Source organism: Hemiscyllium ocellatum, chromosome 47, assembly GCF_020745735.1.
Source record: "Hemiscyllium ocellatum isolate sHemOce1 chromosome 47, sHemOce1.pat.X.cur, whole genome shotgun sequence".
Classification (NCBI taxonomy): Eukaryota; Metazoa; Chordata; class Chondrichthyes; order Orectolobiformes; family Hemiscylliidae; genus Hemiscyllium; species Hemiscyllium ocellatum.
In genome coordinates, this window is record NC_083447.1 from 17,474,162 (window position 1) to 17,488,564 (window position 14,403).

The 14,403-nt window shown below is 44.0% G+C and overlaps 1 protein-coding gene across 1 annotated transcript in view; it reads left to right on the forward strand.

Annotated features, from left to right (window-relative positions):
• The first annotated feature begins 12,006 nt into the window (after positions 1-12,006).
• Positions 12,007-14,403, forward strand: part of paf1 (PAF1 homolog, Paf1/RNA polymerase II complex component) — a 38,194-nt gene continuing 35,797 nt past the window's right edge. Inside the window, exon 1 of the mRNA XM_060856247.1 lies at positions 12,007-12,078. Coding sequence (XP_060712230.1) covers positions 12,035-12,078 — 44 coding nt within the window. The 5' untranslated portion in view covers positions 12,007-12,034. The remainder of the gene's footprint in view (positions 12,079-14,403) is intronic.

Sequence of the window (14,403 nt, forward strand, 5' to 3'; positions counted from 1 at the left end):
GTGGTGCACAGGGAGAGGTGAGATCTGCACAGGGAGAGGTCAGAGTTACACTCTTGAATAATTAAACATGTTCACAGCACATAAGTGTCTGTGCTAACTTTAAATTACTAGATTACAAGGAGCAGCCGTTTCCAATTGCATGCTATGCTTCAAGTGATCTAAGGGAAGATGGAGTCTGTGATCTTTGTACCCTCAAGTCACGTGCCACGATACAGTGATGATATATTTCTTAAAGACGTACTGATACATTTTCCGTGAGACATACAATTAGAGATGCCCGCATCTCACAAATTAAGTTTTAAAAGGATATTCTGTGCAGGCTGAGACTATGCCACTCTTGGTCTTTCTATGCTGTGGTTGGACAGAAAGTTGAGAGCTTAATCTCTTCACCTCTTTTCCAAGGCAACTGTCCCCTCCCTTTGTATTCAGTTTGGCTCCAATTATAGAGTCACAGAGATGTACAGCATGGAAACAGACCCATCGGTCCAACCTGTATATGCCAACCAGATATCCCAACCCAACCTAGTTCCATCTGCCAGCATCTGGCCCATATCCCTCCAAACCCTTCCTATTCATATACCCATCCAAATGCCTCTTAAATGTTGCAATTGTAACATCCTCTGGCAGCTCATTCCATACACGTACCACCCTCTGCGTGAAAAAGTTGACCCGTAGGTCTCTTTCATAAGTTTCCCCTCTCACCCTAAACCTATGCCCTCTAGTTCTAGACTTCCAGACCCAGGGAAAAGACTTTGTTTATTATCCTATCCATGCCCCTCATAATTTTGTAAACCTCTAGAAGGTCACCCCTCAGCCTCCGACGCTCCCGGGAGAACAGCCCCAGCCTGTTCAGCCTCTCCCTGTAGCTCAGATCCTCCAACCCTGGCAACATCCTTGTAAATCTTTTCTGAACCCTTTCAAGTTTCACAACATCTTTCCGATGGGAAGGAGACCGAAATTGCACGCAATATTCCAACAGTGGCCTAACCAATGTCCTGTACAGCCGCAACATGACCTCCCAATTCCTGTACTCAATACTCTGACCAATAAAGGAAAGCTTACCAAGCGCCTTCTTCATTATCCTATCTACCTGCGAATTCACTTTCAAGGAGCTATGAACCTGCACTCCAAGGTCTCCTTGTTCAGCAACACTCTCTAGGACCTTACCATTAAGTGTATAAGTCCTGCTAAGATTTGCTTTCCCAAAATGCAGCACCTCGCATTTATCTGAATTAAACTCCATCTTCCACTTCTCAGCCCATTGGCCCATCTGGTCCAGATCCTGTTGTAATCTGAGGTAACCCTCTTCGCTGTCCACTACACCTCCAATTTTGGTGTCATCTGCAAACTTACTAGCTGTACCTCTTATGTTCACATCCAAATCATTTATGTAAACAACAAAAAGTAGAGGGCCCAGCCCAGATCCTTGTGGCACTCCACTGGTCACATTCCCCCAAACCTCAGTAACTTCACCCTGGCCTGGGTTTAGTTGTTGCCATCCTTGGTCAAATGCTGTCTTAATGTCAAGGAGAGTCACCCTCACCTCATCTTTTGGGTTCAGCTTTTTGGACCAAGGTCGTATTGAGGTTTGAAACCCAGACCTCCTGGGAAAACCCAGAGCATTAGTGAACAGGTTAATGCATTGTAGGTGCAGCTTGGTAGCACTGTTCATGGTGCTGTTGATGGTCAAGCGTAGACTCATGGGGCTGGGTTGGTTTGTCCTGCTCCTTGTACACAGGATAAACCTGAGCAACTTTCCATATTGTCAGAAGAAACCGGTGTAGTAGATGCACTGGAACAGTTTGACTAAGGACGTCGCTTGTTCTTTAGTTCTGTCACCATAAGCATCCATAGCCTTTGTAGTAACCAGTGTCTTCAGTCTAGTTACGTGGAATCAATCCAACTGACTGTGGATAGACATGGGATGCGGGTAAGGGTAGGTCTCTATAAATGAGGTAAAGAATCCAACAATACAGGGAGATTATTCGGACCCCAGCCATTCTGTACCTTCTCCTCAAACAAGCAATTTCCACCCCCTTGCTTTTCTCCCACAAATGTTCCTTTGTAAGCTCAATTCCCTTTTGAAGTTCACTGTTAAAACTGGTCCATCATTTTCCTTTCAGGCCAGACCTTCCAGACTTAGGTATTTCACCACAGAAAATATTCTTATCGCCACTCATCTCTTTTTCTTTTCCCATTTGATTTAAATCTGTAATGTTGGGTCACTTCCTGGGGAGTGTCCCAATTTGATAACTTGATCAAAGCTTCAGTCAATTTTAATACTCTTCTAAATTTCTCTTGATTTTCTTTGTCAATCCTCTTTGGCATCTTGCATACCTCAATTCGATCTCCTCTCGTCCTTCTAAACTCTAGCATGTATCGGCCTAAATTATTGAATCTCTCCTCATCAGAAACAATCCCACCCATTCCAATCTCACTTCCACTTTCCTGGCATCAATCTGGTGAATCACTTTCAAAGGGTTTGAAGACTCTCCCACAGTGTGGTGTCCCAGAAAGGATGAAGGGTCCAGGTGAGGACTGTCGATATAAAGTTTACCACAACTTCCTTGTTTATAGTGCTCTATTAAGAAAGGTAAGGGCTCATTATATTTTTTTTAACAACCTAATCTTCAACTCACCATCCTCTGAACAAACTTCCATGTTAGGAAAATTGGAAACTTCTGCCTATGATCTCTGGTATTTATATCCTCAGTCACATCCTAGCCAGACCACATGACCCTCCACACACTCGTGTACAGGAGCAAGGATCGAACCATAGGGTCACAGAGACCAACAGGACAGAAAAATGCCCACCAAGTCTGCACCAAACCAAAGCAACCACCTAATTATTTTAATTCCAATTTCCACCACTTGGCCTATCGCTTTGTATGTTTTGGCATCGCAAGTGTACATCTAAATGCTTCTTAAATGGTGAGGTTTCTGGGGGGAATCCAAGATGGTGGCAATCTAGAAAGATCGTGTTGCAGGGCTCTGCGACGCATCGTAAGCAGGGTGAAGTCCTAAACTGCCCTACCTAGACCACTGCAATATCCTGGGACTCTGCAAAGGTTATGGAGTCCCAGGAAATTGTGAGAGAGCAACTTACCTCAGTTTTTGCCAACCAGGGATGCCGAAGAAGGGACGAAGTGCAACCGAGGCCGGGCCCACGGCCCAGCCTGCAGGATCGTCGGACTTGACTTCCTACTAGGTCCTGGTAAAGGAACTTGCGAAATCTCATGAGATGTTGAGGAAGCAGACAGAGGAGAAGTGGGCCTGATCTCTACCATGCCGCAGAAGCATGAACAGCAGCTGGGAGATCTCGAGAAAAGGACCAATGAGGTAGAACGTAGAGTCAAAGTGGTGGAAGCTGAGACTGATTCTTCCAAGGATAGGATCCAGGTCTGGAGAGGCAGGTCCTTAATTTGCTTGACCAGCTCGAGAACAGGGGCAGGAGAAAAAAATATTCGGATCGTCGGTCTGCTGGAAGGTGAGAAAAGTGAGTGACCAGTGGAATTTATTGAGGACTGGTTGCCGAAATTCCTTAATTTGGAAGCTGGAATGAGAGGCTTGAAGATTGAGAGGGTTCACAGGATCACAGTGTGGAGGTCAGGTCTGGACCACCGTCCTTGTACTATCTTGGTGTGGTTTCATCACTATAGCGACAAGGAGAGAATCATGGAAGCTTCCAGAATCTAGGGATCTGAAGGCTCTACTTACAAGGGTTCTAAGATCATGTTCTTCCAGGACTTCTCAGCTGCAGTGAACCAGGAAAGAAAATCCTATGATGGCATCAAGTAAAGACTGAAGGAGCTCAGGATCTAGTAACCTCTGAGGTATCTGGTGATGCTTTGGATCACCTTAGATGGATCTGTACATCTCTTTGATGCATCAGAGAAGGCAAGAGACTTTGTGGACAAACTAACTTAATCTAAATAATTTAATATGTACAAATAGTAGAGTTGTTTGGATATATCTCTATTTTTCTTTAAATAAAAAGAGGAAGTCCTGTCGGGGCTTTCTTCTTTTTTTATTGGTAATAATCTGGTGGAAACTATGCTGGGGGCAATTGGTATGTGCACATCAATTTCTAAGTTATGTTATGCCAAAGGATGGATGGGGTACTTACCCTTTTTTTGTTCATAACTTCTTTGTTCACATTGTTATTCCATGGGGTATTTTCTTTCTTTGCTGCTGGTGTTTGTGGTACGGCTCTAGCTAGGACGAGGGAAAATGGTTGGGATGGCCAGATACCCACTTCCAGGCAGTTTATGCTCAGTTCAGGTATTGAAATGCCCAGGCTGCAGTATTGGGAATGGGATGGGAGCTTGGGTTTTGAGATGTGCAGATGACACCTTTGGCCTTTGGCGCTTCATATGTTGGTTTGTTTTTAAGTTTTTGTTGTATATAGTCTTTGATAGCTTTGTTAATTGTGGTGCTTTTAGTTTATGTAGTTTTTATGTTTGATGGATCTTGCGACACTAAGGCTCGGCAATTTGTAATTCAAGTTCCTCCTCTCTCGACTCTAAGTGTTACTGCAGAAGGTTTTGGCTAATGACTTGATTAAATGGTGTACCTGGAACATCAAGGGGAATCGCTCACCAATTAAGAGGAAAAAGGTACTCTCGAGTCTTAGAAAAGAAAAAGTAGGTTTGCTTTATTACAGGAGACACACGTGGATGATAGGGAGTACTTGAAACTACAGCAGGATGGCTTTGATTGGGTTTACCTTTCATCTCTTAATACCAGAAGTAGAGGAGTGGTTAGGAGGAACTTCCCATTAAAGTTACTAGATTATGTTAAAGACACACACTGGAGGGTTGTAATCCTCAAAGCCCTGATAAATGGGGAAAAATATGGGGTTTCTGGTAGATGTGTTCTCTAAATTGATCAGTCTCAAGAGACGGCATATAATTATCAGGTGAGATATTAATTGTCTTATGGATCTCACAGTAGACGGATTGTGCAAAGGCCTCCCGATGCCTTCTGTATAACTAAACAATGAATGTATCTGCATGTGGAGTTAGGGTTAGTGGATGTCTGGAGGCATCTGCACCCTACAGGCAGGGATTTTACATTTTTTTCCAATCCTCACAGATGTCACACCAGGACTGATTTTTTTTCTGACCCTTGTGGCAACCCTGACTTGATGGATCTTGTATAATTGGTAATATTACCATTTCCGATCATGCTCTAGTATACCTGTTGGTTAAGAGTAAGGACGCTATAGTGGGCCCGAGGCACTGGCGAATGGATCCCTTTATCCTTAACGAATAATAAGTTTGTGGAATACTTCTCTACGGAATTTTGAGTGTTCCTGGACATTAACTCAGGCTCGGTTAGTAGCCTGTCTGTCCTTTGGGAAACTACCAAAGCCTATGCCTGGGGTTAGTTATCTCCTACCTCTGTTAGTAGAAAGTGTAAAAAGGACAAACACCACGTCTCCTTGAAGCACGGTTGAAGGCAGTCGAGAAGGCTTACTTTGACAGGCCTTTGTGGACCAAGCTACAGAGGACCACGGCGCTGAGGTCTGCATTGAGTTCTGTGCTCACTCAGATAGCAAAGAAGGAGCTTTGCAAAACAAAGGTTGTATGAGCATGGTGACGAACCAGGCAAGTACTTAGCATATCTCACCAGGAAAAGCCATCACATCGATTAGGGAAAGGTCTGCAAACCTAACATGCGATTCCAAAAAAATGAATGTGGCATTCCAGAGATTTTACTCTGAATTATCCCAATCTGAGGGTTGTAAGGAGGGCCGGGCCAAGATCAAGTCCTTTCTCAAGGATCCGGAGATTCCAGGTAGGACCCTTGAACAAGAGTCTTTTCGCAATGTCCTGTCATCAGAACAAGAGGCACAGGAGGCTGTGAAGCAGCTTCAGAGTGGAAAGGTGCCCAATCCTGATGGACTTCCCAGCGAATTCTAGAAGGAATTTATAAGCATGTTGTCAGGCCCGATTCTCAACATGTTCAATGCCTCGTACAGTCATAATCGTCTCCCGCCGTCTCAAAGAAAGGTCGCTGAGGACTGTGCTTCGTACAGGCCCATTTCACTCTTAAATGTTGACTTTAAAATCCTTTCTAAGACTCTTGCGTTAAGGCTGCAGACTGTTACCTTCTATTGTTAAAGAGGACCAGATAGGCTTAATAAAAGGCTGCAAATCCTCCAATAATGTTAGAAGGCTGCTTAATGTAATTCAAGCATGTCAACAACAGTCAATATAGGGATTGGTGATTTCTCAAGATGCAGAGAAGGCATTTGACCGAGCTGAAATGGCTATACCTCTTTTATATCTAGATGGTTAGGTTTGGGCGAAGCCTTTATAAGATGGATAGAGATTCTCTACAGTGACCCTCTCACTGCGGTCATCACCAATAGGATATGATCAAGCAATTTTAGCATTTTTAGGGGCAGCCGACAGGGCTGTCCCCTTTCACCATTGCTTTTTATGTTGGTGATTGAACCGTTGGCAGAGGCCATTCTTAGGGATCCCAATATTTCAGCTCCATAATTGGGGTGAAAATGACATAAGATTTTGTTCTCTGTGGACAATATCCTCATTTTTTTGTCAAACCCCAGCAGGTTCAGTGCCTTACCTGATACAATGCATCAGCACGGCTCCAAGGCCCCAAGAAAAATGCTACCACAACTTTTATAGGTGCACCATCAAGAGTATTCTGTCTGGATGGATCACTACCTGGTATGGCAACTGTACCATTCAAGATCGGAGGTGGTTACAGAGAGGGGTGAACTCGGCCCGGACAATCACAAAGGCCAACCTCCCATCTGTAGAATCCATCTACCAGGCCTGCTGTCAAGGAAAGGCTGCCAGCATTCTCAAAGATCCATCCCACCCTGGCAATGTTTTTCTACAACCTCTACCATTGGGGAGAAGGTACAGAAGCCTGAACACATGCACCAGACAGTTTCAAAACAGCTTCCACCCTACTGCTGTTAGAATACTGAACAGACTCACAAACTCTTAGCATTCACCTGTACCTGTGTTTTTTTTTTATTTTACCTATTATTTACCTATTATTTACTTATCTATGCTACTTAACTCTGTGATCTGCCTGTATTGTTCGCAGTTTTCACTGTGCCTCGGTACAAGTGACAGTAAATTAAATTCAATTCAGGTCAATTCAATTTAATTCTTAGCCTGCCCAGTATATTCCCTGTAGATGCGCATAAGAAAAAAAACTTTTCAACTTCCTCACTTTCTGCACAAGAACGAATGGGTGTCTGGAAATCCCCTGGGCCTGTCGGGTTGGCATAAGATTGTTATGGAGCATATCCCCTTGGATTTTCTAACAAGTATGGTGCACCACAAAACTGAGAATTCCTAGAAGACATGGCAGCCCTTTTTGGACTACCTGGACACAGATTTGTCTGCCATACTAATACGGGATTTTATGTAGCTGTAACGATTGTGTTTTATGACTCCAATATTCAGAGAGGGGGGAACTGCGAATGTATGACTATGTGAAAATTAACGCTCTCGATATTTGAGAGTTTGTGTTTTGATTTGCAGAGCTGTATTAGTGTTATTTATTAGTTTATTAGTTATTATTTAGTTTGGTAGTTAGTTGGGGTTTTTAAAACTATTTTTATATATATATTTATACATTTGTACATGGGGATGGTTTGGGTTTTTAATTTTTTTGTGTTCTTTCTTTGTATTGTTTTGTATTTGTTGTAATATTAAAAATCTATTTTCAATAAAAATAGTTTTTTTAAAAAGTTGAAGTTTCTGCTTCTATCACGCTTAGAGTCGTAGAGATGTACAGCACGGAAACAGACCAGGTGTGCTAACCTAACCTATTCCCATTTGCCAGCATTTAGGCCATATCCCACTAAACCCTTCCCATTCATATACCCATGAAAGAGGCCTTTTACAGGAAGTGAGTTCCAGATTCCCAGCGGAATCTAGGTGAACGAAACAAATTCTCGCCGTGTCAGTGCAATTTTAGAGTCTTGATAAGACCACACCAGGAACACCATGTACAGTTTGGTCCTCTTATTTGAGGATTGATGTTCTGGTTATGGAGCGAGTGCAACAAAGATTTACCAGACTGATTCCTGGGATCATTCTGCCCATACCTGTACAAACCTGCCCATACCTGTATAGATCTGTCAATACCTGTACATGCCTGCCCATACTTGTACACACTTGCCCATACCTGTACACACCTGTCAATACCAGTACACATCTGCCCATACCTGTATAGACCTGTCAATACCTGTACATGCCTGTCCATACCTGTACACATCTATCAATACCTGTACACATCTGCTCATACCTGTACAGACGTATCAATACCTGTACACATCTTCCCATACCAATACACATCTGCCCATACCTGTACAAATCTGTCAATACCTGTACAAACCTGTCTATACCTGTACACAGAGGAGAAAGTGAGGACTGCAGATGCTGGAGATCAGAGCTGAAAATGTGTTGCTGGAAAAGTGCAGCAGGTCAGGCAGCATCCAAGGAACAGGAGAATCGACGTTTCAGGCATGAGCCCTTCTTCAGGAATAAGGAGTGTGCTAAGCAGGCTAAGATAAAAGGTAGGGAGGAGGGACTTGGGGGAGGGGCATTGGAAATGCGATAGGTGGAAGGAGTCAAGGTGAGGGTGATAGGCCAGAGTGGGGGTGAGAGCAGAGAGGTCAGGAAGAAGATTGCAGGTTAGGAAGGCGGTGCTGAGTTCGAGGGATTTGACTGAGACAAGGTGGGGGGAGGGGAAATGAGGAAACTGGAGAAATCTGAGTTCACCCCTTGTGGTTGGAGGGTTCCTAGGCGGAAGATGAGGCGCTCTTCCTCCAGCCGTCATGTTGCAATGGTCTGTGGATAGAGGAGTCCAAGGACCTGCATGTCCTTGGTGGATGGGAGGGGGAGTTGAAGTGTTGAGCCAAGGGGTGGTTGGGTTGGTTGGTCCGGGTGTCCCAGAGGTGTTCTCTGAAACGTTCCTCAAGTTCCCATACCTGTACACACCTGTCAATACCTGTACAAGCCTGCCCATACCTATACACACCTGCCCATACTTGTACACATCTGCCCATACCTGTACACACCTGTCAGTACCTGTACAAGCCTGCCCATACCCATACACACCTGCCCATGTCTGCACAAACCTGCCCATACTTGTACACATCTGCCCATACCTGTACAAACCAGCTCATACCTGTACATACCCACCCATACAGGTGTACAAACCTGCCTATACCTGTACACACCTGTCAATACCTGTACAAGCCTGCCCATACCTGTACAAACTTGCCTATACCTGTACACACCTGTCAATACCTGTACAAACCTGCCCATACTTGTATATACCTGCCATACTTGTATATACCTGCCCATATCTGTACAAACCTGTCAATACCTGTACACATCTGCCCATACCTGTACAAACCAGTCCATAGCTGTACAAACCTGACCATACCTGTACACACCTGTATATATCTGTCAAAACCTGACCATTCCTGTACACACCTGTCCATATCTGTACAAACCTGACCATACCTGTACACATCTGTCTATATCTGTCAAAACCTGCCTATTCCCTGTACAGCCCTGTCAATACCTGTACATATCTGCCCATACCTGTACACTCCTGTTCATATGTATACACACCTGTCCATATCTGAACACACCTGCCCATAACTCCCAATATGTGCATCTTTATTTTCTCTAATTTCTCTAGCGCTGCATGAACCTTTAGGTCAGTGCATGATAGAGAAAGAGAAAAGCTGAAGTCTAGACAAACATTTGGAAATTTAGGAATTAGGAACAGGCCGTTCAACCCTTCAATCTCCTCCAGCATTCAATATGGTTATAGCTGATTGTCTAACTCCTTACCCAACTTTCTCCCCATACCTTTGATTCCTTCAACCCTAAGAAGCAAATCTATCTGGGAAATATTCAATGTTTTGGCTTCTACTGCTTTCTGTGACAGAGAATTTCACGGGCTCAACATCTCGGTCCTAACTGGCCTATCCCATATCTTTAGACCCATGCTTCCAGTTTCCCCTGTCATCAGGAACATCCTTCCTGAATTTATCCTGTCTAGTCCTGTTAGAATGTTAAAGGTTTCTATGAGACTCTCCATCTCATTTTTCTAAATTCCAGTGAGTATGGCCCAGATTGATCCACTCTCTCTTCGTACCCGAGGATGAGGCAGAAATGCTGCTTGACAATTCACGTCCTACTATCTAGTTAGCTGACACTGAAATATTGGGGATGTGAAAAGTATTCTAACTATAGAGGGCAGAACTACAGGGAGATCTAACAAAGACATTGAAGGAGATTTTAGGGACAAACTAGGGTGTACATTTGATAACATGTAAATTAATTCTCTCCTATTTATCTTATCAGTTAGATTCCGGAAAATTGGCCTCAGTGAAAGCAAAAATGCAACATACATTGGAAAACCATCTCATCAAACCCAGTCATTATGGCTGGGTATTGGTGACAAAGCTTGCTGTTTCAACCAGATTTTATATAGACTGCAGAAAGGTCAATACAATGCCTTATAGCCAATTCTTTGCTTGGAACATTGAACTGATAGAATCATCAGTGCAGGCTTACTTACCAAAACAGATCTACTAAAGGAATATTGGGATGTTCGTTTAACACTGAGAGCTAAAGATATACTGTACAGGCATTGCCATCCCAGCTTTTTCCAATGTCAAGAGATGTCTGAAAGATACCTCATCAACTTTCCAAAGACTAATGAATCAAGTGTAGCCAGTGTTCCTAACTGTGTGATTGACCTTGATGAAGTCCTATTACACAATGACATTTGGAAAAAGCACTTAGAACAACTAGAAGTTATAAATCACACAACATCAGGTTATAGTCCAACAGGTTTACTTGGAAGCACTAGCTTTCAGAGTGCCACTCCTTCATCAGGTGGTTGAGGAGGATAAGATCATGATCACAGACTTTATGGCCAAAGGAGTCCATGACCAGCCGCTCTAAATAACAACTAGAAGCTCTGTTTAGAAATTTACAGGTTGATTTGATGATAAACCTTGTTAAAGTGCATTTGGAGAAGTGCAAGTAACTCACACGGGCATATGGTAGGGGAACAATAAATGTTGCCAAAGCAGCAAAATTATATTTATTGGAGTGGTTCCATGTCCCGAAGACTAACTGGAAATTCATGAGGTTTTTTGGGGATATGTGGTTTCTACCATGAGTTTGCATGAAATTTCAGCACTACAGTTGCTCAACTGATGGATTTGCTGGTTAAAGCACAGCAGGTCAGGCAGCATCCAAGGAACAGGAAATTCGACGTTTCGGGCATAAGCCCTTCATCTTTCCTGATGAAGGGCTTATGCCCGAAACGTCGAATTTCCTGTTCCTTGGATGCTGCCTGACCTGCTGTGCTTTAACCAGCAACACATTTTCAACTGTGATCTCCAGCATCTGCAGACCTCATTTTTTACCCCAACTGATGGATTTGCTGATTACCTTGCAAGCAAAACACCAGTCAGGTGGTCAGAGGAGTGCCAACCTTGGTGGCTCAACAGTTCGCACCAGGGTTCAATTTCAGCCTCAGGCGACTGTCTGTGTGGAGTTTGCACATTCTCCCCGTGTCTGTGTGGGTTTTCTCTAGGACTCCTTCCACAATCCATGGCCATACTAAATTGCCCCATAGTGTTCAGGGATGTGTAGGTTAAGCGCATTAGTCAGGGGTAAATATAGGATAGTAGGGGAAAGGGACTGTTTGCACAATGTAGGGATTCTGTTCTATTGAATTGAGTGCTGAGCCTTGGGGTGTGGACTCAGCGCCTGCAAGGGGTAGAAGTCATAGGAAGTAGGGCGCAGTGCCTGGAGAGTTAAAGGTTAATATCTGGGGGCGGAGCCAATGCTGGAGGCGGGGTCAGAGCCTGGGGGCGGGGTCAGTTCTATCAGCCTTTCACCACTCAACAATGTTGCCGCAGTGATTTCTGGGTGTGGTGTGTGGCATTGTGGGAGTTGTAGGCCTGGGCCTACAGTTCCCAGCATCCACAGCGCGGCGTGCGGCCATGGCGCCGACAATCCAGAACGCGCAGCGGGACGACGGGCACCGGTAAGTCCGGGGAAGGAGGACACGGAGATAATCGTTTTACATTTATATATAAGTATGAGATGTTACTTTTGCGATCGCAGATGTCTTTTTCATAAACTCAGTTTTCTCATTTTCGGCTTTCGGCTCAGCCCGATCAACAGATCAACAAACGGGCACCCACTGGGTCCTAGTGTACAGTTGGCTCATGGGCAATGGACCACCAAGTGGGAACTCACTGGGTCCTAGTGCCCATTCAGATTACAGGGCAATGGACCACCAAGTGGGAACTCACTGGGTCCTAGTGCCCATTCAGATTACAGGGCAATGGACCACCAAGTGGGAACTCATTGGCTCCTAGTGCCCATTCAGATTACTGGACATTGGGCCATCATGAGAGAACTCACTGGGTCCTAGTGCCCATTCAGTTTACTGGACAATGGACCACCGAGAGGGAACTCACTGGGTCCTAGTGCCCATTCAGATTACTAGGCGATGGACCACCAAGTGGGAGCTCACTGGATCCTCGTGCCCATTCAGATTACAGGGCAATGGACCTCCAAGAGGGAACTCACTGGGTTCTAGTGCTCTCTATGTTACCTTGGCAAACAATCACCAAGAGGGAAATCATTGGGTCAAAGTGCATACCTATTAATGTTTTCCTGAGACCACCATCAGCTAAATTTATCCTCCATCTCAGCCTCCTGTGTTGTACTCATGAAGCTCAAGGTTAAGTATCTCACTTTTCAGTGAGGCACTTAATAGCATTCTGGACTCAATGCTATATCCGATATTCAGATTATAAGCAGCGTCCTGTAATTTGTTCAGTTGGTAGCTGTTCCTACTTGATTCTGTGTTTGCATCCCTCTCGATCAAACTTTTGGTTTTCTTTCCTCAGTCCCACTGCCATCCTCTTTTGCATTATGCCATCATTGACCAATGGACTGGGTCCTATTGCCCATTCAGATTACTGGGCAATGGACTACCTGCCTTCCATCCAAATACAGAGCTTCACTTTTGTTTCTGTGATTACACGTTTCTTGTTTCTGAAGAAGGTCATCGACCTGAAACGTTAGTTCTACATTGCTGCCTAACCTGCGTTTCCAATTTTTTCCACTTTTATTCCTGCAGTCTTTTCTGTCCAGTCAGCTTCCCAGTTGGTTGCTCACTCTTTGGTCTGCAGTAGTTCTGCCTCCTCTTCAGTTCTCTGCCTGAAGGCAAGTTCATCCCACAGCGCCACAACCTCCACCACCGGTATGGCAAGGTGGCAAGTCCTGAATCCGTACCAATCAGAATGGGTTAAGGTCCTGTGCTGTTGACACCATTTTGTCCGCACTAGATATCCAACCTACTGAGTCATCTCCCATACCTGCAAGTGTCTGTATTGTTGTAGAAACATGTACTCTACATGCTTGTTGTAGCTTGGAGCTGGGATAATGGTAGAGGCTCCAATTTTCTTTCTGACAAGAAACCTCCTACTCTTATGTTGAAACTTGCATGTTAATGCTTCCTGTGTCTGTCCAGGTTATGAAGACTCCTTCCTTGACTATCAGTCAGGAAGTGGGACTTGACACTGGAGTTTCTGGCTCAGCAGCATGATCTACTGTGCCACAAGATCTCCTAATCTGCACCAGTTAACCAGTCATAATTTGTCCATTGTTCTTCAGTCTAATCCATTGTTCTCATTCTTGTTCTATTCTTGTGAGCTGGTGTCTCTCTCAGACTCTGCTACCAGTCAGTCTTCAGTGTTGGAGTATAGTGGGCATTTCATAGTGTGCACTATGAGGAGGCCTTTCCAACTGAAAGAAATGTTGGGACACAAGTTGTTGGTGCCTACAACAGAGGCCAAGGCAGCAGCCCCCACAGGGAGTTAAGGGACCAACTGTATCTTGTATTTTACCCTAACTGATATTGTGATCACTGTATCTCAAATGTTTTGCCACTGAAACATATCCCACTTCAGCTCCCAGAACTAGATTCAGTATTGCTTCCTCCCTCAAGGGAAATGTGTTGATGCACAAAGTTATGTTCTACATGGTTCAGAAATTCCTCTCCCGTTTTGCCTTTTACGTGAGTGCACAGGAATGAGCTTGGGAGCGGGTGTAAGGGCAGAGGTAATCTCTCACTAAAAATACAGTAAATTAAAAGTAGTAAAGTATGTATTTCAATACATAATGTTGAGTAATCATATCGTGCATGATTTTATTGGCAGAACAGATTCAAGTGGCCATTTCTTCATAATTTGTATTGTCATATATGTTTGATACACAGAAAAAAGAATTTGGTTTAATAATAAGATCATTACATTCAATGCAAAGTAAATTATGAATTTATTTATACTACACAACA